This window comes from Nipponia nippon, unplaced genomic scaffold (genome assembly GCF_047370975.1).
Source record: "Nipponia nippon isolate SJK-2023a ecotype South Korea unplaced genomic scaffold, ASM4737097v1 scaffold_23, whole genome shotgun sequence".
In the NCBI taxonomy this organism is placed as follows: Eukaryota; Metazoa; Chordata; class Aves; order Pelecaniformes; family Threskiornithidae; genus Nipponia; species Nipponia nippon.
This window is the reverse complement of record NW_028262340.1, coordinates 4,246,660-4,269,859: the sequence shown is the minus strand read 5'-3', so window position 1 is coordinate 4,269,859 and position 23,200 is coordinate 4,246,660. Positions and strand designations below refer to the sequence as shown.

At 46.5% G+C, this 23,200-nt stretch overlaps 3 protein-coding genes across 7 annotated transcripts; 1 reads left to right on the top strand and 2 right to left on the bottom strand.

Annotated features, from left to right (window-relative positions):
- Positions 1-441: 441 nt before the first annotated feature.
- On the bottom strand, positions 442-4,219 carry SNIP1 (Smad nuclear interacting protein 1). Its single transcript, XM_087761283.1, has 5 exons — positions 4,035-4,219; positions 3,851-3,947; positions 3,706-3,760; positions 2,704-3,562; positions 442-2,038 (listed from the first exon to the last, which is right to left on the bottom strand). Exons 1-5 carry the CDS (start codon positions 4,217-4,219, stop codon positions 1,771-1,773), a joined length of 1,464 nt encoding a protein of 487 aa, XP_087617409.1. The 3' UTR covers positions 442-1,770.
- On the top strand, positions 4,083-8,208 carry DNALI1 (dynein axonemal light intermediate chain 1). Of its 2 annotated transcripts, none has more exons than XM_087760683.1 (6): positions 4,083-4,442; positions 4,528-4,658; positions 4,745-4,914; positions 5,745-5,923; positions 6,195-6,359; positions 7,866-8,208. In XM_087760683.1, the coding sequence occupies exons 1-6, from the start codon at positions 4,218-4,220 to the stop codon at positions 7,899-7,901; spliced, it is 906 nt and encodes a 301-aa protein (XP_087616809.1). In that variant the 5' UTR covers positions 4,083-4,217; the 3' UTR covers positions 7,902-8,208. The 2 variants fall into 2 exon arrangements, with proteins under 2 accessions (XP_087616809.1, XP_087616810.1); XM_087760684.1 differs by having other exon boundaries at positions 4,083-4,472; positions 4,612-4,658.
- Positions 8,209-8,862: 654 nt separating this feature from the next.
- On the bottom strand, positions 8,863-20,903 carry GNL2 (G protein nucleolar 2). 4 transcript variants are annotated; one of them, XR_015705438.1, is made up of 17 exons: positions 20,602-20,898; positions 20,444-20,528; positions 19,105-19,199; positions 18,461-18,600; positions 17,171-17,355; positions 16,617-16,683; positions 15,153-15,311; positions 14,486-14,599; positions 13,566-13,694; positions 12,734-12,838; positions 12,465-12,623; positions 12,212-12,319; positions 11,426-11,859; positions 10,756-10,835; positions 9,927-10,033; positions 9,280-9,439; positions 8,863-9,043 (listed from the first exon to the last, which is right to left on the bottom strand). XR_015705438.1 is itself a non-coding variant. In XM_009470872.2 (16 exons), the coding sequence occupies exons 1-16, from the start codon at positions 20,663-20,665 to the stop codon at positions 8,894-8,896; spliced, it is 2,181 nt and encodes a 726-aa protein (XP_009469147.2). In that variant the 5' UTR covers positions 20,666-20,898; the 3' UTR covers positions 8,863-8,893. The 4 variants fall into 4 exon arrangements, 3 of the variants coding, with proteins under 3 accessions (XP_009469147.2, XP_087616807.1, XP_087616808.1); XM_009470872.2 differs by lacking the exon at positions 9,280-9,439; XM_087760681.1 differs by lacking the exons at positions 9,280-9,439; positions 14,486-14,599 and having other exon boundaries at positions 20,602-20,903.
- Positions 20,904-23,200: the final 2,297 nt, after the last annotated feature.

Sequence of the window (23,200 nt, the reverse complement as noted above, 5' to 3'; positions counted from 1 at the left end):
ATTTCAACTTTGTGTATGTTTGATTAAAACTTTTTTTTAAGCTATGTTCTAGCGTCTTTTAAATTATGTTAGTCTAAACGCTCTGCGATAAGTGAGACTGGAGGGGCTTAGTTCGCCCCTTCACGGGGCAGATCACCTCTGGCTCAAACCACACAGCAATTTCGTATTTCCGAGTGCGAACCTGTCTGCGTCGGGGGCAAACGGCCTGGGCACAGAAGAAGCCACCTGGCCCACACTCGGGTAAGAAAGGCCCGGGCAGAGGGCTGCGGTACAAACCCTCCACAGTCACAGCCTCCCAAGTACACAAATCACGCAATTTTTTTTTTTTTTTAAACTTATTTGGTGTCCTTAATACCAAAATGAGCACTGAAAGTTCGTCTATTTCAAGCAACGTAAAGGAAAAAAAAAGGGACACGAGAAAAACATTACAACTAAAGGTAATGAGGGCTAAATTTACAAATTCTTTATTTAAAAACCCCTAGAGTATATATAAAGGAGATCCTCCTAGTCAAAACTCATTCTACCTACCGTTTGAAAACCTACCTCAATGCCCCATATTTACATCATAAATGTTCCAGCCTGTGTATACAGTATGCAGCACTTGTATACACAAAGTATATACACAGCAGGTATGAATAGCTTGTGACCACAGAACAAACATCCAGGCTAATTAGTAAACAGTGTGGAAAATATACATTTCTTATACCATAAAGCAGTGGGGAGAAGACATCCAAAAATACGCAAGACGCGAGTACTTTCAGCGAGCGGACTTGTTTTTTCTCTTCCTAAAGCATTGTTTTGTTTTACGGGGGAGAAGGCCATTTTGAACAAGTGACTTGTGTAACTTTTTATAAAAAGAAAACTTAAATAGTGCAAACTCTGGTTAAAAAACGTCACCACATAAGAGGTACTTCTGCGTAATAGAAACAAAACCAAGGAGAAGCTGTTCCCGGGGCAGGGGTGGTATCAGAAATAAAGGCCCCAGCTTCAGACCCAGACACTCAACATCCAGGAACAGTTTCAGCATCGTACGTTGGAACGCGTACCGGGCAGACCCCGACCCAGACCTCAGCCCCCGAATCACAGCAGCCTCACCTAAAATCCCAGGAAGCGTTTAAATTCCATTTCAAGTTACCTTGCAGTTTTCAGGTGGTGTGTTCCAGTGAAATGCCCGTCCCTGAAAGCGATCACCCGGCAAAGCAGCTCCCCAGAATATACAAATCCAAGAGGCTCTGCAACATTTCTGCCTTTTTCACAGCGAGCCTGGTAAATTCTCCTGTCTGGACTCCTAACAGGCAAAGGAATTTGGCAAACTCTACCAAACAAGACATGTTACAAAATGCATCGGGTTACTTTCTAACTAATATTTCAGTGAAGTAGCATTTTCAAAGGGCTACAACAAAACAATTAATAAAAGTCATTTTAATTATGCCAGCTGTGTTTTACATCCTTTCCTAGAAGAGGACAGTCTTTCAACATTTGTTGAATATTTCCAGCATCAGAGCTTTCACCTTCAGGTGCTCTTTTGCTTGTCAGGGGGAAAAAAGGCGAAAAAAAAGCAAGCTGTATTTCCTGATATGCAGAACTATCAAAGATGAATAATCAGTGAAGTCCCCCCAAATAAACTACGAGAACTGATCAGCAACAGAAAAAGGACTTTAAGGCAATACGAGGCATCAGTGCTGCGATGCTCCAATCTTTACATCCCAATGCATATTCAACTGCAAAGAATTTCTCTCCCCTGCTCCCCCCCAATTTCCTCCTCATCTGTTAACTGTCAGACTCTTCCTCCTTCTCCTCCTCCTCCTCATCATCGTCCTTTGTGTTGGCCTCAGATTTATCTGAAGATTCATGGAGAAGAACATATTCCCTGCTACTGAACCCAAACTTCAGTACATCCTTTTCCTTTAGTTCGTAATAACGCTGAGGTTCAATCCGCTGGTTATTTAGAAAAGTGCCGTTCCCAGAGCCCAGGTCGATGATGTAGGGCCGTACTCTGCGGCCAACGGTACCATCGGCACGAGTGTACTCCACGAGCCTAGCAAAACAAAAAACACCGTTTCAATCACAACAGCGAAAGACAGAAAACGTACTCCGAAAGCAGATGGGTTTTCCAACGCAGGAGCCCCAGCGCAGGTAATACTTATCTGTGCTTGCAGAGATCTGAACAAGTCTGGAGAGAGCAATGAGAGACTGTGTGAGACTGAGCGGATTCTGACAGACCGCGTCACCTTCTAAAACTTCCGATGCTATAACACAGTAATTCCTACAGCAGAACAGATGGCTGTTCCCTAAGAGAGCATCTTTGTCTTCAGCAGCAGGCAACCCCTGCTGCTTCAGAGGAGATCAGCAGACTTTGTTGTGAAAGACCAAATGAAAAAAAACCTCTCCCTGAAACACTTTTACTGCCAATTACACCTGCCGGTTTATTCCAGTTCAGATACACGCACAGTTCCGTGTTTAACCCTGCTGTGTTATTTGTCTTACTAAAAGGCTGCTTGTGGTTAAATGAGAGGAATTACAGATCTTTTTGATTACTGCTAGGATGATATACAGCCATCAAACACAAATTCCATCTCTCTCTAACGTACTTACAGCAAACTCGTACCGCTCAACTGCACATATCCAGGTTTTGTTTGGTTGGTTTTTCCTTCAGAAGCTCCTGAATAATCCTGTTTCACCAGCAGGCAGAGTAATACTCACCGGTACTGAAAGACAGCATGCTGCTTTGAGCAGGAGGGGTGGTCAATAGGAATATCTGCGATTCTGCGGTGCCTGCCCAGGAGATAAGCACTTTGCCTGTGAATGTACATGACCGGGAGAAACTCATCGTTTTTGAAAGGATAGAGGCGCCATCGCTTCTTCGGAATCCGAGCTTCGGGGGGCTCGCTGTACTTAATCACAACACCTCGGAAAGTGTTGGTATCCTCTAGAAGCGCACCAGACAGTTCAAAGCTTGGCTTCTCTTTGTTTACAGCAGCTTTTTCTTTAGGTTTGTTCTCAGATTGCCTGAGTTCTGGATTCTGGTCAACACCACTGCCTTCGTTATTTTGTCGATGCTCTCGTCTTCTCTCGTTATAGAACTCCCTCTCCGCTTGCTGCTCACGGATGTTCTGAACATCCCTCTCTCGCTCGTGGCCTCGAACTCCAGGCCTTTCGTTTGGATTCTTCCTTCTGTCTGAGTGGTCTCTGTGTCTATCTCTGTCACCACTTCTGTCTCTCCTGTGTTCTTGTTCTGATGAGTATCTCTGCTTTCGCTCCTCGTTTCCTCTACGACAATGATCATCTCGCTCCTGTAATGAAGAATCGCTTATACTGACGTATTCAGAATTCGAATGAAAGAGGAGTGAACCTACCTCAGCTTTTAAGAAAATCACAACCCGACACACGGAAAACACGTACTTGGATGCGCTGCGTGCAGATCTAACACAAAGCGAGAGACGCTTATTTCCTGGCCAAACTATTGAGATTCCTACAATTTGCACAGAATAAAGCAAGATGAAGAAAGGGCGCGATGCATCACCTGCTCCGGGCAGATGAAGAAGCTCGCGGGGCCGCCAGCCTCAGGGGCAAAGGCCGGGCTCACGCACACGTGTGAGCACCCGGGCACTTAAGGCACAGCCCGAGGTGGGCAGCGGGAACTATTAAACCCCCAGGACCCTGCTCTTCCTAAGATGCCGCGCCACAGGGACTAGAAGAGGATACCTGCCAGGCGGACGTGGTTTTTCGTACCTGGCACGGCCGAGTCTCGCAGGAACAGCTGCCGTAGCGGAGCCGGGGAGGGCGCAAGGCCCCGCCGACGCCTCGGCGGGCAGGACCGGGCCTCGCTGCTACCGACAACGCGATTTACCTGCTTCACCTTGACGGCGGCGTGGTGCGGGCTGCGGCTCCTCCTGCCCCGCGGGGACCGGCTCCTCCGCCCGGACTTGCTCTTCCTCTTGGGCGATCTTGAAAACAGCGAGAGGAAGGGTGAGCTGCGGAGCCGCGGCCGGGCCGGGCGCAGCGCGGGGCCCGCGGCCCTCGGGCGGCCCTACCTGCTGCTCCTGCCGCGGCTGCCCTGGCGCTGCCCGCCCGGGCCCCGCCGCTCCTCGGCCGGCGGCGACTGGCTGCCCCGCGCCGAGCGGGAGGCGGAGCGCCGGGGGCTCCGCTTCTCGGCCTTCACCGCCACCTCCCGCCGCCGCCGCTGCTCCCCCCGCCGCCGCTCGGCCGCCGCCTCCATGGCGCCGCCGGCCGCCACAAAGGGAAGTGCGCGCCGCTTCCGGCCCGCGCGCCGCCGCCCGGAAGCACTTCCGGCGGGCGCGTTCTGCGCCTGCGCCCTCCGCGCGGCGGCCGTTGCCATGGCGACAAAGGCCGCGGCCGCCATGATCCCGCCGCCGGACTCGCTGCTGCGGTACAACCCGCCGGTCCTCGTCAGCCGCCGCACGGAGAAGCGCTCCCCCGGGGTGAGCGGGGCCGGGCGGGCCGGGCCGGCCGCGGAATGAGCGCCGCCCGCGCCTACCGCGCTCCGCTCTCTCTCTCCCCCCGCAGGCCCGCCCGCTGAAGGGGACCCCGCCGCCGCCCGCCTCGACGGGGCCCGTCCCGCCGCCCCCCCGGCCGGCGGCCGCCGCTGAGTCCGCGAAACAACCGCAGGAGATCCTCAACGCCATCCTGCCGCCGCGGTGAGCGGGGCCGGGCCCTCCCGCGCCTGGCAGCGCCCGGCCGGGCCCGCGGGGCGCCCGGTGACGCCCGGTGCTTGTCGTGGCAGGGAGTGGGAGGAGGAGAACCGGCTGTGGGTGCAGGAGGTGTCCAGCGCTCCCAGCACCCGCCTGGACGTCGTCCATCTGCAGGAGCAGCTGGACCTGCGGCTGCAGCAGCGGCAGGCGCGGGAGACCGGCATCTGCCCCGTCCGCAGGGAGCTCTACGGGCAGTGCTTCGGTCAGTGCCCAGCGAAAACCGTCGCTCCGCAGCCTCTCCCCGACCCCAGTCCACGTCCCCGTCAGCGCTCCTCCGTCCGGAAGGCTTAACGCAGCCTCGGTGCCCACGGGGCAGGGCTGAGGGGTGCCGGCGAGGGAGGCTGAGCGGGGCAAGGGGGCTCTTCCAGCAGCCGCGCTCGCCTTCCCTCTCGGCCTCCAGCTCGTCGGCGCCCTGCGGATCAGACCGGCGTGACCATTAAAAGCTGGCAGCTTAGGCAGGTGTTATACAGGGCATTTTACAGTGCCCTCTTGTTCACAAAGCTGACACTCAAAAAACATGTCGTAAAGGTATACTTACACATCCGTAATAGTAAAAGATGCAAAGAAGCTTCAAATTCTTAGTTGTACTTAACCCCAACAGTTAATTTAAAATAACTTAAACCACTGCACAACTGTTAAGCTCTCTTACGCGCTCTGACGACGTGGCGTTGGTCTTCCAAACGCAAGAGACTCACTGGTTTGAGCACGATTCCTCTGGAGGCTCTTGACTCCTCTGGAGGCTTCCCGATAACTAAAAAAATCATTACAAATTTTTAGGTGTTTGCTGTTACAGCTTTAGTAGATGGGTATCACTGTTGTTACCATAGGTTCTGTACCAGCACCCTCTTTTTATTTGCTAGCACTTGATGCTATAGCTGTAATGCAACAACAACAACAAAAATTGTGACTATCTCTAGTTTGTGGTGCAGAGAATAGGTAAGACAACAAGCTCTGGACCCTGAGTATATCCAGCACTCCCAGCTAAATGTACAGCAGCTACTCTAACTAGACTGTTCCACCCTTTCTTTAAAGATGAATTGATCCGTGAAACTACAATTAACTGTGCAGAGCGAGGACTGTTGCTGCTCCGAGTCAGGGATGAAATCCAAATGACAATTGCTGCTTATCAGACCTTGTACGAGAGCAGCGTTGCGTTTGGCATGCGGAAGGCACTGCAAGCTGAGCAAGGCAAATCTGACATGGAAAAAAGAGTAAGTTGGGCTCTTAATTCCATAATGTTGTTTTCTGCACGTGATACAGCATAAGAATATTACGTACATCATTTTATATGAACTCAGTTATTTCTATTTCCACTGGATGGCAGTAAAGATCATCAAAATACTCGTCTTACTGTTTCCCTAGGGCTTAATTGCACTTCATAAATTATCTGCTAAAGACTGCACAACATACAACTTTGTCCCATCTTAACTGAAAATCGATTATTAACAAACAAAACTTGAGAGATCTGTCCTCTTTTCCAAGATTGCAGAGCTAGAAGAGGAAAAGCGGGAGCTGGAAAGACAAGTGAGTGAAGAGAAAGCTAAATGTGAAGCTGTTGAAAAGCGTGAAAGTGAAAGGCGACAGATAGAAGAGAAGAAACACACTGAAGAGGTTCAGTTCCTGAAACGAACAAATCAACAGCTGAAGGTTAGTAAAAAAAATGCAATTCCAAATAGTAATGGTAAAACTTCTCACTTTGTATTTGGAAAGATCTAAAAATAATTTTCTCCTAATGGTTTTAGAAGTGTTACATTTATGATGCATTTGTATTGATGTTCCACTTACTTTAAATTCTCAGTGAAATGGGAAAATAGTGCTTTTGCATTCTCTGCTTCCTGGCTCAGTCAGTAATTGGTCGTTACTAGTGAACCCGATGATGCAAACAGCAGGTCAGATTAATTGCATCCTAGTCGTACACACATTTGCCAGGGGGAGATCAGGATTTGTTCAGCGAACGATCGATTGTCATAGCCAGCTGGAGAAGAGCAGACGCGTGCAGCTGAACCCCCAGCGCAGAGGCTTCAAACTTGACTGATACCCTAGGAATCTGTTTCTGCATAACTCGACTGTGAGGTTAGAATGGTTAGCGCCCCTTCTCAACTACAAAATAGAAACTCTAGCGAAGGCAAATTAAGATGTTTTGGTTCTTTGCCATTAAAGTTGGCTCCCTGATAACAAGACACACCATTTAACATTAAATATCACCTAATAAGAACAATTGTGTACTTACGCAATAGGGACTGCATGATTACAGGAGTAATTCTGTGCACGCTGCTTTGTGAAAACAGAGCTTCTGCTCATTACTTCGCTTTTGAAAGGAAGAAATCCCACATCATTTGAGTAAAGAAAAAGCGTTACCGTAAACAACGTTAAATGTTTCTGGCTACAGTTAAAAATATTTCCTTTACACCGAGCTGCTTTCCTTATCTTCACTGTTCCTCCTTTCTAAACCATTAACGTCTTCAGGCCATCTTGGAATGCTTTAGGGCACAAAACAGAATAACCGTTAGATCAAATACGTGTTGCCACTGAATCCGTTTCTTCCTTGAGGTACAGGTATTCTAGCAGCTGTGCATGCACCACTGTTGTGTATTGCGACGGCAGCTGTAGGAAGAGGACGATCTAAGAGCCCTGGAAGCTTCACGGACTCCCAAAGCACACGGAGCTCACCCATCAATCTACTAATTGGGTGTCAAGTTGTCTCAGGAACTGAAAAAATTGCCATTCCCGGCTACTTTTCTCCCAGAGTCAAGAGTTTGTGTTCCAAATGCTAGAAAGCCAACTATTTAATTTAGCTAACATAGTCCAGCCTGAAATCAGAGAATTCAGACCACTGTTTCAACAGCTTTTATTTAATTTCCTTTTCAATGCTTTACACGATAAAATGAGTCTTTCATTGTATGGAACCGAGGCCAGCTCTTTTCTTCTCCGACTGCACCAAGTGTGTATGCCAAGAATGAAAAGCTAATTTATAAAACATGCAAGGAATGGAATATCTAGGGAAAAAAGCCCTGGCCTGCTTCTCTTGAAGTACTGCACCATCCCCCAGCTCCTCACTTTGAATATCTAACAGACAATTTATCACTGTACAGCGCTGCGCGTTTATTTTTTAGGTTGAATCTAATTTGACTTACTGTCTCATTTGTTTTTCAGGCCCAACTTGAAAGCATCATTGCACCAAATAAGTAGATTCTTTTGCTGTCCTCCAGGCAGCGCTCCGAAGAGCTGTCAGAGCAAGAAGTTTGCAATTAGTGACAAAGATTTGTCTTCATAAAAGTGTCTTGCATTTTCACTTACTGGTAACTGAAGGCAGTGTAATTGTATTCTTTCTTTCTTTTTCTCTTGAAGAGTTGAAATTCAACAGCTTCGTTAATTACTGCACCCTCTTTCAATGCCATCTCAGCATTCAGCTCCTTGAATAGTGAACCTGTCTGGGACTTGCCTGTTGGTAATACGCTAGATGACTTCCAAAGCAATAAACTAATAAATGATTTTATGTGCAAGCCTCTCTGTAATATTTTTTCTTTGAAAAGGCTGTAGAAAATTCAGAAAGAATATATGCAGTGTCTACAATAAATATAAGTCACGTTCACTAAGAATCAAATCACAGGCAATTCTTGGACAGGCGTTTGGAGGGCGTTTCCTCGAGTACGTGCAAGTTGGTGTTAATTGTACATCAACAGCCCTTGTCAGAGCCGTTAGCAGTAACCTAGGATGAGCAATGCCAAAGCTCTCTACGAGGTTATTTCTGATGAAATAAAGGGGTGCGACACCATTCCAAGCGTCACTTCTCAGCGGAAGCAAATGAACTCTTTACTCGAGGTACCTGTGTAACTAGCTGGTTATAGGTAGCAAGCAGGCATGGGAAAGATAATTCACTGTAGTCATACGAAAACCTCCATAAAGCTCGTTTCTGGGGGGAAAATAAACCAAACCACTGAATAACACGTCAGGATGTTTTGCCAATGCAGTGTTTACTGGCCTTAGCTGGTGATGCAGAAAGATGCAGATCTCCAGCTGCAGACAGAACTTTCAGATGATGCAGAAACAGAGTGAGATGCTACTCCTGGGAACAAGACAGACAAGTCAAACTAGGCTTTGAATGGGAGCTACAAGTGTTGTATTAAAAAAAACCACTGCATACTAGAGCTGTTTTATGTAAAATTTAATAGAATAATCAGTTATTGCTTATGTTTATATTTTTTGTTCTTTGATCTTTGTCCCTCCAAGCCAGTTTTCTTCTTGTTCTTATTCTTATTTTTCACATTGTGAGTATCATAATACCGGACTCCAACTTTCTTGGACCGCTGCTGCCTCTCAGCTCGTCTCCTCTGTAAATACACACAAACCACATTAGCAAATCCACAGTATCCACAGCCTGAATTTGTTTGCATTCTTTCAAATGTTGTTCACTTTGCCACATGCCTCAAGTAAAATAATTCCAAACAAAACACTACCGACATGAATAAACGGACATCTGTATGGAATCCACCCACCCATGCTCTTAAAATGTTACAAGATAGGCTTTAATCTTTACAATAGCAGTAAACAAGATACAAGAAGGAACCTGATGTGCAGTCACGTAAGAGATCTTTAACAGAAGGTGTGACAGAACGTTCACAAACGGAATTCAGTCTTCCGCACCCCTCCGACAGTCCTAACAGCCCACAGCAACACTCCAAAAAGCCCTTGCTGTACAAGCGGGCTTACGAATCACTTTCAAAGTCCTGCAGACAGATTATTTCACTCGGTATTTAAGTTATTCCAGAAGAATTGTTTTGACTTGACTAACACAAACAGAAAATAGCAGCAGCTCTCTTTGAAGAGAGAACAGTACTGCCCATCTAGTTCCAAATTCTCCCATCTCCCAGCACTTAGACCCCTGCTCTCTTAACAGCATCAGTGGGCAAGCTAAGGCTGAAAGCAGAAGAGTTCTCCCCGAAGGATTCTCCCCTCGCCACTCTTCTGTCATGGTTACCTGCTGGACCCTTTCAGGGGTCCATGCTCAGCTGGAACGTGCCACTGTCACATCTCACGGCAGCAGCAAGTCACCCTGTCTTCACAGTCCCCCCACCTCAGCTACAGTCCCTGCGCTCCCTCCCTCCTGCGAGTGCCCAGTCTCAAAGCTCCTAAGTGATAACGGGCAATCTATGTACAAAGAATGCCAGCAACATTGCTCTGCTCATTTGTTTTACCACAAGACATCACACTCACTTCTTTGGATGTAAGCTTCTTGCAAGGCTGTTTACCCAAATGGTCATCATCATCATCATCATCACCTTCCTCTTCTGCTTTCCTTTTTCTTTTCTTCTCTGTGCTGCCTGCAAACAGCAGAGATCACTACTCAGGCATCCTCCAAAACACCCATCTGTTTGCAGAACTTAAGACTGGGGTCACCATTCCATCTACTTCAGCAAAGCATTCCTTTGGTCGTATAGCTTCTACCAAAACAGCACGCGTGTTCCTTGCCAGAGAATCACTGGCTATTACTATGAGAACTCCTCTTGAGCAGCAGATTGCTTAAAGCCCCATGCAAATCCAGAAGGATTTCATAGCTTTGTCAGAATAGGGTTCTCCCACAGGATTTTTGCCTTTAATCAAACTTACTATGGAAACGGAAGCCACAGCCTCTTGAAGTCACCACAGTAAAACCTACAGCCTGAAGTAGCTCTGTGCTTTTATAATGTCGTAAAACCCTTCCACTCCCTTCTGTGTAATATTAAGCCACGTGGAATGGAAGTTGCTCAGACTGCAATCTGCCCATAGCACCATTCTTTTGGAAATACAACATATGTCTTCACTTTACCCTCATTCACTAGTAGAGGGAGATATCTTACTGTATGTCAGACAGGTGTTCTACAGGCAGGCTACAGCAAGGTCATCAGGCAGCCCTCAGGTTAGCTATGGAAATATTTAAATGGCTTTAGGGGAAAAAGGACTTGCAATCAGGAGCTAATGAATGCTTCTCCCCCTAACTCCCTCTCTTCTCTTGCTTATGGGATTTCCAAATGTAAATTGAGAACATCTGCTGATCTTGTTTTACCTCTGCCTTCAGTTTCTTTGGGTTCTTCAGACTTCTGCATGGATTTTGCAAACACTTTTTCAGTCAGCTGCTTAGGGATTCTACAAAAGATAAAATAAGCAATAAAAGAATGTCGCAACAAAATGTAACCATCTCCAAGAAGTGATCAGCCTCCAGTAGATCCCAGCAGCCCGTCAGCAGCAAAGCCACAGCCTTTGCACCTAAAAAACATATTACAGTAATCTCGTCTCTGGACTTACTGCGCTTGTGAGCTGCACAAAGGGACAAAATATAACACTTAACCTTGAAAACTTAGTCCTCACAAAGCTGGTGGATGAGCCTTGCTGAAACTGGACCTGCTGTATGAGCTAGGATACTCTTGTACACGCATGGAGACTTCCCAGAATACCAACAGATTTCTAATCCATAGCTTAAGAGGCAGCTTTCCAAAAGCGAGAACATTTTTAGTTATGCTGGTAAATAGGACTTTTTGGAATAATCTTTCAAAAAACAAACTGCTGCTTAGCCCAAGTTCAAATATTTATGGCTAAAATAGATAAGCTGTGGCAACTTGTGTGTGGCAACAGAGGAACCAGTCAAGCAAGTCATGAATGGAGTGAGACTACAGCAGAACCACAATAACCCTTTTCCCCCCTGCGAAATATTTGGATCACTGAGCAGATTCAGATACCTTATTGCTGAGAATCTCTTGGCTTTGGCTTTATCCAGAAATTTTTTGTATTTTGCAATCTTCTCCTCCAAAGCCTTAAGAACTGCCTTAGAGCTCTCCCTGGCACCTGGTACAGCCAACTGAGATTCCTCCTCTACTGAACCTTGTGGTTGCTCCTTTTCCTCCTTCTCCTCTTCCTGCTCCTCCTCTCCAGAAGAATCGCTGTCTGTTTCATCAAAGCCTGGCACATCTACAGGAACCAGGTCTTCTTCTGAGAACTCAGGTGCCACATTAATCCTCCCAAAGTTCTGCCGAACATGCGACATGAGCTGCTTAATTTCAGTGTCTGTATTATTCTTCTCTTCTGCTGGCTCCACACTTGATGCTACCAACTCAGAGATTTTCTTCTCATTGTTATCTTGGCTTGATGTCATAGCTACTTCCAACGCAGGAGGCTACAAGAAAGAGCGTCACGGATATATTATCTACAAAGTCTGTCCCATCATCTCTGAGAGCAATTTCCATTGTATCTCTTTGGAAAAAGCCTAAGATGACAGCCTAATGATGTGATAGTTACTGACATTTCTGGTAGTCAGATGAATGTAAAATGGCTCAGACATCTCTGTGAAGAGCATTGCTACCTGGTCCTCACCAAATTCAAGTGAGTGTCACCTGAAGCACCAGACTCGGGCAGAGCCCAAGACGTGCACTGCCCAAGTTACATGGCACTCTGGGAAAAACAGCAGTGAATACCATTAGGAAAACTGAATAATGTGAGAAGAAGAGGCAGGAGCATCACATTCTCACCTGAGGACCCGTTTCTGCATTCGGAGGCTTCACAAAGAACGGAATTCTGCCTCTCTGCCAGTCATTGAGAACCATCTTGCTCACAGTTTGTATGTCAGGCTCACCACCCTGAAAGAACCCAGTAACAATCTATGTCCACGTTTGCAGGGCATACCACCTTTCTATTACCTGTAAGCAACAAATATTTGTGTTTCCCATGTTCAGTAACAGGCCACGTGCTCTTCCAGCCTGCAAATACAGAAAGTTGTCACACCTTTAGCAGTTTTCCAGTCCTAGAAGCAAGTTTCTCAAGGAAGTCTTCTGTATCCTCCCAGGAATCAATTTTATATGTCTTTCTGATGTACTCTGGTTTGGCTCTTTCCAGCACGGCACTAATATGATCTTCAGGGCTCTTAATCTTTTCAACTTGAACCTGAAAACAAATGGTAGAACATCAACCCTCTGGAAAGTGTGCATTCATTTCTTTGAACCCATCATGTTAATAACAGCAAAGATTTTCCAGCATTTAGAGCCGATACATACCACTCCCTTCAGCACAATGTCTGTTTCCGTGTCTCCAGATGGATAAACTACACCTGGGCAGTCGATGAGAAAAATCCGCCGCATCAGGGTAATGTATTGCCACACCTGAAAGGGATCAGGAGTTCCCCATGTTATCTCCTTCCACAGACAGCCCTCCGTTCTGCTTTTTAAATGCACGGTTCTAACACACAGGAGTCATCTTAGGAACTTGGTATTAACACACAGAAACAGAATATAACTTGGGACTTTTGTTAGCTAGCCAAGACATATTGCACCTTGCTCCTTCTCGATCAGCCAATGCTATCCCTAAGGTTTCGCATCGAACTACTAACTCACAAGACCAAGGTGAGGAAACTAAAATCACGACAAACTCTGATATTCTGTGGTTTTCCTCTTCCATGATCCTTAACTTTAGTGATATTTAGGAGTAAAATGAACAGGCTAGCAAGGAAGATTCCTGTAACTTTGTCTTCTTGTTTATTGTCACATTCCTGAAGAACAGAGTTAGAAAACCAGCACTAACAGAGCCTGACAGCACAAATACACCCAATTATTTCATTTGGGAAAGCGCAGACACTGAGTCAGGGCAGCTGAGCATTCAGAGATCAGAGCACTACAGTACAGGGAGAGCGGGAACTCAGAAATGCTTGCAGTAGCAGCGCTTCGGAGCAACGCCTATCCATCGGCCACTCCTCAGACTCAGGGTCACACAGCCTGTACAGTTCAAGTGCTAGACTTGAAAATGTCATTGAGCTAATTTTACATGAATTCTGCCTTTGACAACGCACTTACATAATTGATTTTTATCTTTAATGTAGGGATCTCTTCCTACCTTTGTTTCACCTGCAATAGGGGCCACATTGCAGACCTTCTTAGACCGTAATGTATTGATCACTGAGCTTTTGCCAACGTTCGGATAACCAATAAAACCCACGCTGATCTGTTTCTTGTCAGAGTGTAACTGTTAAGAAATAACACATCTTTTTACCACCTCATAGAGAAAGACAGAATTACTACTACAGTTCTGAGCATTTGAGCAGCTACTGTTCTCACTACATTGGAAAGCAAAGAGGACGCCCAAGTACCAGACCAAAAAATGAGATCGGCTCTTTTCTATCAGGAGAAATGTGTAAGGGTACAACCAACCTGCCATGCAAGAACTCCAAGCACTGAAGAAAATATTTGCTACTTCAAAACAAAGATGTGAATCCCTTGTTGCTCTAAAATTACTTGTGAACACCTTATTTAGAAAATGTTTAGGTTGAGAAACCAAGCAAATACAAACAGTAGCTGGGGACAGAATACAGACGTGGCTTGAAGAGACAGTAACTAATCTAGAGGCAACAGAAGGTGCCTTTCTTGGAAAAATGAAGACACTTAAAAGGAGAATACCTTAAGAGAATATGCATACATGCCGGCCATAAACAGGTGTGAAATATGTTCCTTTCTTCTACACATTCAAATGAGACCTCGGAGTGTCAATGGGATATTCTGTCTACAAGAAACCTAGGCCAGAGACTGATGGTCAAACCCACGCTTTCTGGATCTCCTCAGTCTGACAAACATTTTGAACCTATTTGAAGGAATATTTTCCAATTTCTCTCCAAAGAAGGGAGCTTTATTGACGGAGTCGTTTGCTGACAGAATGGCCACAAGAAAGCGTACTGAACCCCAAACACTAACAAACCAGAAGACTCCACACTAAACGCCCTCCCCTAAACAACAATACAAATCCCCAAAATTGTTCTGTACCTTTCCAAACTGCCTTAAAAGCTGTATGAAAGCACCTTTGCCAAAAGGGTTTGTGAGGCTGGCGTGAAAAGCAAGTGTTGGATACTCCTGGGAAAGGACAGCAACCCAGCGCTTCTGGAGAGGAAAACATTACTCGGTTAGGGATCCTGTGCTGCGGAGGTGGTGAAACAATCTGCTTATGAGCAGAAGCACACAGCATCTTCGCTTGGGTCACAAATGCAACTGTCTATGAAAATTGCTATGTAAGACTCTTTGAAGCATTTCACCAACCCAATAGCTAAAAAACTGAGTATTGTTTTTATAAAAGACAATTTCCCAAAAACGCCTTCACTGCTAGCTAAAACTAATTAGTTTAACGATATAAAGCAAACCAGCTGTGGTGGATATGGATCTTAAGCGGACTAACATTTAGGATACTCTGGAGACATCAGCTGAACTGTTAAATCCAGACAGAGGAAGTAGAGAATTTGTGGCTGGTGAGTGTTGCTCAACTCAGCCAAACTTGGACAGACTTACATTGTAATTGTTACTTTTATAGCAGGCAAGCAGAGTTCCCATTGACCCAGTTACATTATGCCCTTTGAGACCAGCATGAGGACTGGCAACAGAATTAAAGCAGAGGCTGCAAAAGGAACAAAGAAGGAATAACATGCAGGACTGTGCTTACAGTAGCCCAGGTAGGAACAAGATCACATTTGTTGAGGACAAAAATGAGATGTTTCCAGTGTTTCTCCTTTTTAAGATAAGATTCCACATGAGGGGAGCGAGTACCCATGGGATCCCTGGCATCAAGAACTTGAACAACAACATCCGATGAGTCTATCACCTGAAAAAAAAAAATCATGCAGAAGGAAAGAATTTTACAAAAAGACATCTGTACCTCCAAAATGAAAACTAGTAGTTTTCTAAACTGCATCATTAATTTAAAAACCTTGTATCCTTCACGAACAACTGCTACTTCCGCACAGACTAGTAAAGCTCAGACTAATATCCATTGATCCTCCACTCTCTCTCCCCCGAACTCCCCTCCACATTCGGGCTGGACAGCTGAACAGCTTTTACCTGTTCTTAGGCACCAGGAAGGTGCTCGCAGCACTTGGGAAAGAAAACACTGCACCCAAGCAGGAAAATGAATTGCTTCAGTAGACAAAAACCAATGTTCGCCATCCATTCTGCAGCAATTCAATTCTGCCATTTCATAAAGGATCAGGACAGAAAGTATGTTTTCTGGATCAATATGAAACACACAACCAAGCAGGAACCTGCTGTTAGCCCACTAAGCATCTACAGCAGGGAGCTGTTGTTTTATGACTTGCTTCAAGCCAAGTGAATTTGTTTCACAGCTATTTCCTGCATTTTTGGCAGCATCTTACTGAAATGTGTTTTGCTCTATCATTCCCAGCGCTTTTAGATCTAAATGAAAAGGTTTTAAGCTACATTTGGAAATTCAGAGCAAAAAGTCAAGCAACTTCACACCTAACAGTCAGTGACAAACCGCTTTTACAACCCTAATTCCTTCTCAGCCTCCATTCCTCCAGCAGCCAAGGTGGCTCACAGGGAACTGAGGGTCAGAGCCCTCCAAAGACGACCCTATCAACATGCCAGATGTTTTTAGCCTAAAGAAACTTTGGGGTTTATTTGCAGTAAAGCCCCAGGCATCTAAGAGAAGCTCATACCTTCGCTCTGCCAGTCCATCTCAAGATCATATATTTTAAGGATGTTTGTTCCAGTGGGACAAGAGCTCAAGAATCAAGCTCAGTCAGGCAGAGATTTGAAAATTAATCTGTGCTTTCTTCTACAGCTGGCTTTTTCTGTTCCCATTTATGTACTGTATCAGTACCAGACAAAGGGTGTATGGTTTCAGGTCAGTCAGTTCAACTAGGCTGACAGGAAAGCAGGCAAGGGAATGACAAACTCAGGACTTCTCTGCATGAAGAAAGTCACTGTCTTAATGTTTCTAAGAAACTTTACAGCAAATTTAGTTGTATCAAAGCTTCCCTAACAGAGCAATAAATGGTTTTCAGACCTTTTCTGATTATTGCTGTATAGGATTTCCAATGCTGTGCTGAAGCACCTGACTTCGTAAAGGCTGACAGACATGACTCTGCTGCAAATTATAAGCGTTGCTTACCTTATAGAGCTCACCCCAGATTCTTCTGGACTGTCCTTTCTTATATATTTCCTCCTGTACTTCATCCCTGGAAGTGGATTAGCAGAGATATCAGGAACAACAATAACAGGGTTACAGTGTTGTCTTCTCTAAAGCCATTTAAGGACAAAAGAGGAGATGAGGCCCAAGTAACAGACAGCTGGGATTTAGCCCCCCTCCCTGTCCTCCACCGTCAATCTACCCATTTGCAGAAAGATCCTACAAACACACACTCTTCCAACAATTCCTATCTGCCCACTGGTCAGGTCCCTATCTAACCCAAAACATGAGTTTGGAGATACTCTGACATGGAACAGAAAACAAATTATGAATAAAGACAGAAAGGTCCCATGGAAGCAACAGTCTGATTAAATACACAGGGGCAAAACAGGATTAAAAAAATCCCAAATTCAGCTAATTTCACTTCCCTTACCCCTCATACAGCAGCAGCATTGATGGATGCACTACATACTTCTTTAAAGTAAAGCTGGCCTTTCAGAAATGTAAACAACAAATAATTTCTCCTTTCCATTTACCTTACACCAGTGTCTTCTGTCACCAGGTCTCGGTCCTTGCCCTGATCGTAAGATCCTGATGAGGCTTCAGCGTTCTCCACCAGAGACTGCACATCACTTGCAGAAAGATTTGGTCTTTTCCTCTGTGATTTGGGGCCAAATGTTGATTCAAATGTTTCTGTGTCAAGAATGTGAACTCTGGAGGTCTAAGGAAAAACAGGTTGGTAAAAAACCCCACAAACACTGTTTTTTTTCACTCTCATCACACGCAGCGTGCAAGCTCTTAGTTCAACACAACTCTGTAACCTGTGACAAGAGTTACAGGCACCTTCCTAACAATGTTTGAGTTCTCCAGCTTAATCTTTGAGAAACAGGAGTGGATACTTAATAACCAACAAAACACATTGCACTTGCCAAAGAACTACGCTTCAGTTCTTTCACGACGTCAAATGTAATTAAAGCTACAATGATGAAAATCTAGCTGCTATCTTTGATCATTTCTTATTTTCCTAACAAGTGCACAAATCTTGCCAAATTCACAGAGTTTTGTCAGGGACAATTACAATCAAAACTGTAGATTTTAAAGCCTGTAACGAATGCCAACTTTTCTTGGAACAGCATACAATTCACTGCTGAAAGAAGTAATTTGGTTTTGTAATGTACAGTTTAGTTTCTTGTAACCTTTTCCTTAATTTAGGTAACATTTTTATGACATAAACCTGGAAAGTTTCCATATGAAAAAAGAGCTAGCCAGAGTCCAAAATAATAGTTCAGACGTCATGAAAGAAACCTGGTAATATCTAAAACTTGATGTACTAGAAATGAAGGCTGCACGCACAAGAATTTCTGATTCAAGATAAAACGCACATATTTGAGTTCAATTTCACCACACGAGAGCGTTTGCAGTGAGAAGCATCCTCAAAAAAAGTCCCTCTGTCACACAAGCTGTTAGAAGCATTAGAACATAAGGTGGCAAGCTGCCACAGTCATTAGCTGGCACGCTAACCTAGGATGTTTTAGGGTAAATTTCCTATCGGAAAACGAGGATTTCTAATAAATAATAGACCTTCTCACAAACTGCGGGGAAGTAATACGCTGTTTCTTCGCCTTCACATTCGATGTTCACAGTGATAGGCTCTCAAAAACATCCTTCCCCAAGTCATCCGCTTCGATTGCCCCTCCCAATGCTTCTAGAACACAACATTTCACCAGGCTGAGCAGAGACAGCACGATCACCCACAGATAAACAACATTCACGACACCTCTGTGCGCATAACCAGCCTCCACCCTGTGCGGATGAACGATACTCACATGTGGTTTAATCCGATCATAGAAAAGGGACATCGGCAACTTTCTTTGCTTCATGACCACTCTGTAAGGATCTTTCATGACAGTTTCCATCTCTTCTTGAAATTTCTGTAGGGATGATTGCTTGATCACGCGAGTATTTCCTGCATGTAAAAATAAATATTGCACCTGACCGTTCCTCATCTTAACTGCTTCAGAGACCCTGGGTACACTAAAAAAATATTAATACTCCACCTGGAATCAAAAATACCAGTGACAAAACATAGAGGATTTGACTTGAGACAAACCCCAAATTAGCACAAATAAGCCAATCCTTTTATCTCCCACCATTTAAAGAAAATTTTAAAAGTATCCCTAGGACACTTAACATACACAGGCTACAACATACGCACACATGGGCAAACTCCAGAAAATGACCGAAGGAGACAGAATAACCACACTTTAGAGGAGTGCGGGGAAAGCAAACACCCAAAGGACAGGTACACGCAAAGCGTGAGCCCACACCCACGGCTACGGTGGGGGTCCTTCACCTTCAGTATCTGTCCCACACAGCACTGAGCCCACAATTCTGAAATAAACACCCTCCAAACACACAAAGTTCAACAGTTTTTAAGCCTGCTGAGTCTGAAAGCTGAAAAAAAACTCACCAAACCATTTAATATTTGGTTCCACTCTTGCAACTGTGCCGGGTGCCACTGTTGACTGATACTGTAGAGGCTTAATCACTTTACCGTATTTGTTTCTAAGTGAAAAATGAGAACACGTGTAAATACGCAAGGGCAGCACACACCCCTCTAGCACTTTTGTTCACGAGACCAGAAGTACGTCCACGCAATCCAGAAAGACCCTTCATCTAGAACTGGTGCCCCTGAGATTGTTACCGGAGATGGTACTGCCTGTAAGGGCTAATTAACTCATACGCTGGAACAGAAGAAGTGATGTCAGCCAGCGCACGCTCCTAACTCTCACGCCAGCTTGACCAGACTCTTCATGAAGGCTGCTTATGTCAAACGAGGAATGGCTTACTGGGATGCAAAAAGCACCAACGTACCATTTCCAGTAAACACTGCTTTCTTCTCTCGTGGGCTCACGTGGAAATTTTTAATCAGCGCTACCCACCAGCTGGTGCAGAGCACTCATCATCAGATCACTTCCAAGTAGAGATCTGGCTTACATTTAGGAATTTTTTAAAATACGTATTTCCCAGCCTGCTCTCAAAACAAAGTGAAATCTGGCAAAACAAAACAAATCTGCTAATCTGAACCAGGACTCTCAGAAACCGTGGTGGCATCTACAACATGGCAGACGCGCATGTTTACAAGGTGGGAGCTGCTCCACAGCCAGCAATTCTCAAGCCGAGCGAAGGGGCATCTCTCAGCGAAGGAGCCATGTGGAAGTCAGGCTCTTAAGACATTTTGAGGGGAGCTTTTGAGTTATGTTGTTGTTTGAAATGTAGGAATTCTGGGCATTTTTGGGTTCATGACATTGCGGTGAGATCACATCAGCTGTTACGCGTCATATGGTGTCCAGCTGTATTCCCTGATACGTATCGCTGGCCTGCCTGACGCTCGGGCTAAGGCTTCCCAGCGCACGCTATTAACGGAAAACCGTTAAGGCAAACCAAAGGAGCGGCTCTGCGCCAATAACCGGGCATTTTGCCATCAGAGCAAGGGCCAGCTGCCCTCAGCGCGGTGCCATTTCCCACCAGAGGCCACGCTGCTGCTCTGCACCGGCGAACGCGCTGCCCGCCCCGCCAGGCCCCGGGGTGACCCGCAGGGCCCGGCCCGGCCCCGGTGCCGACAGCGCCATTTACCGGCGCCCGTTCGCTGCCGCGCCCGGCCCCGCGCCCCAGCCTGGCCCGCGGGAAACCACCCCGCGGCTCCGCCCGGGCGGGCGCAGGGAGCCGCCTGCGCCCCGCGCCACCGGTAAGGGCGGCACGGCCAGGCCGGGTCCCCCGCCGCCTCCCGCGGGCCGAGCCGCGCTCACCTCCGCTCCTTCTGCCGGTACATATTAAGGCGCCGGATAGTGGCTCGGTCCCGCATGTTGTTTCCTCCCGCGCCCCCGACGCGATCTGTGGAGACAACACAGCGTCAGGCCCGGTACGGTACGGCCCGGCCCGGCACGGCCCGCGGCCCCACACGTACCGGGGTTGGTGCTGGCGCGGGAGGGGTTGATGGTGCTGCGGCCCTTGTAGCGTGGCTTCACCATCCTGCTGAGCGGGGCGGGCAGCGCTCACGGCCGCACCGGGGGAGAACGGGGGGAACCGAGAGGCCGCTCCGCCACACGCGCCGCACCGGGCAGCAAGCAGCGGCACAAGCACTTCCGACGTGGGGGTCAGCGGCATGACGCACTTCCGCCGAGTCAGTCTTCCGGCTGCGCAGGCGCATCCCGCTGCCCTGACAACCACGTGTAGGGCCCCCTCCGGTCTCCGTGGCAACGCGTGGGGCTGGCCCGGCCCCGGTGTCCCCGGTTCCCCGCGGCCGCCCGCCCCGTCCCGCCGTGCCCGCGGGGCTTCCCGGGGCCTCCCCCGCCGCCTCCCTCCTCCCCAGCCGCCAGGAGCCCCCCGCGGGCGCGGCCAGAGGGGCGGCGGGGGGGCGGCCCGGGCCGCGGGGCCCTCCCGGCTCGCCCGGCCCCGCCCGGCCCCGCCAGGCCCCGCCAGGCCGAGGTTGGCGGGCCGCAGGGCCCCGTTCGGAGCGGAGGGCGGGACGCTGCTGGCGCGGACGAGGCTCCCGCCCTGGGCAGCGGGGGGACCGCAGGCCGTTTGAAAGGAAGGGAAGGCTGTAATAAGGAGGGGGCTGGCAGAGGAGTCCTCATTGTTTGTGAAATGTTGTTTGTTCACAGAAACATAATGAGAATCATTTGGGAGCTTGGCGTTAGTGCGTATTTCCATTTGCAGATGAATGCATGCGGTCAGCAAGCTGGTTTGTTGGTGTAGGGCTGCTGGTGGGAGCACTGGCGTTGCAGAGCATACTTACATGCGGCAGGGCTGTATTGGTGGGATGTTTATGGGCACACAGCGTTGTTTTTTCTGGGTTCCTGGCAATGACTTTTTAAAATTAGAAGTAATAACACTGGCGTTTTTGTATGCATGTACAGAATTGCATGGACAGTGCAGAAATGTAAATCAAATTTAGGCAAATTATATGTCTAAAGACTGAGCCTACGTTCATGTTAGTGCCAGATTTTAACAGGAATTGGAAAGATCCTCACCTTGGGGGAATTAACAAAGCTCCACTGAAACGGTGTTAATTTATACCAGAGATTGGGCTGGGGCCAAACTGCTCAGCACGCCGGGGAATCGTCCCCCAAACCAAGGTCTGGCCCGTCGTTTCTAAATACTTATTCGCAGCAGAGTATTCAGGGCTAGTTCAATTTCCTTCTAGTTCTGCTAATGCTCTTCTAAATCCAGAACAATAACAGAGCTTCTGAGATGTTGTTCTTTTAATGATTTTCAGCATTTTGCTTTTAGGTAGTGCACAGTCCCTACTGTGCAGTGAAGTCCTAATGAGTCAAGACTCGCGAGATGTTTTGTAAGATGGCGGTCTTGACTTTTCAGTCAGTTTTGGTTAAGCCTACGATTTCTGTTTTTTCTCTTAATAGAATTATCTATGCCTTGGGCATTTAAAAATACACATTGATGTGGGCATAAAAATTAATTCCAAGCTGTAGATAATTGTTTAAGCTATCAGACTTGAGGCTCATGTAAAAGAGTTTTCTCAGGACAAGTGTGTTTTCTATTAGAGTTGATATCAATCTGTCAGAAGATCCTTTTGATTTTCAAATTTTTAGACTAAATAGTTGAGTAATACTTGCTCTGGTCTCCCCCACTCTTTCTTCCTTTTCCTTAAGAAAACACTCTTTTTATTGTTAGCAAGATGTCTTGGAGCGCGTCCAGAAAATTGCTGTCTCTTTCTGTGAAAGAATAGAAATAGCTAGCTTTAGACATGAGGTTATGTCTTGGAGAACTTTTATTGGTAAAGCCTCTGAGTTATTTGTTGAGCTCCCACGTTGAAAGCTTTAACGCGGAGGTCTCAGCACCACTTTCCCCAGCCTTGCTTACAGCGAGCCCTGTCGCCCATATCGGAGTGGGCTACAATCCTGCATTTTCTGTCGTAAGAAAAGATTGTACTGATAACATATGGGAGTTGCGTTCAAACTGGAATAAATTAATCCTTTCAGCTGCGCTCTCCTCTCTCTCGTGTTTTTTCTGACCAAAATTACATTACTGGGGCTAACAGTATTTAACTTGCAGTATCTGTGTAGCTGTGGTTGTTTACTTGTGTATCTGATAACATACGAGTCAGATTAAATTATTACTAAAATAATTTTTCGTTGCTGTATGACTCACAAGCTTTTCATTTGCTATGGGTGCATCTTCCCGTTTCAATTTTTAACCTTTTTTTTCTTCTTCTTTTTAAATAGGCTGCAGTGGGATGTTGTCCATACTGCGTACCAGACAGGGCAGGGGGGTTAGTGATAGATGCCAGGCCTGCTGGATCTGCCGAACAGCCTCTGCTTCGTTGACACGGCTGGCCTGACCATTGCTGAAATGAAATCATTTCCAATTTTACGTGGCCTCTGCCTTGTCAAAATCCCAGCGAATGTGGTTATGTGATGCCATCAGAATGACTCATTGCCATAATTACATATGTTCTAAGGGGTTATTCCCATTGTATTATTAAAAACTAGTGATGTTTGATTTTTGGCAGGGACTGTCTTCCTTGTATGATCTACAGATTTTGT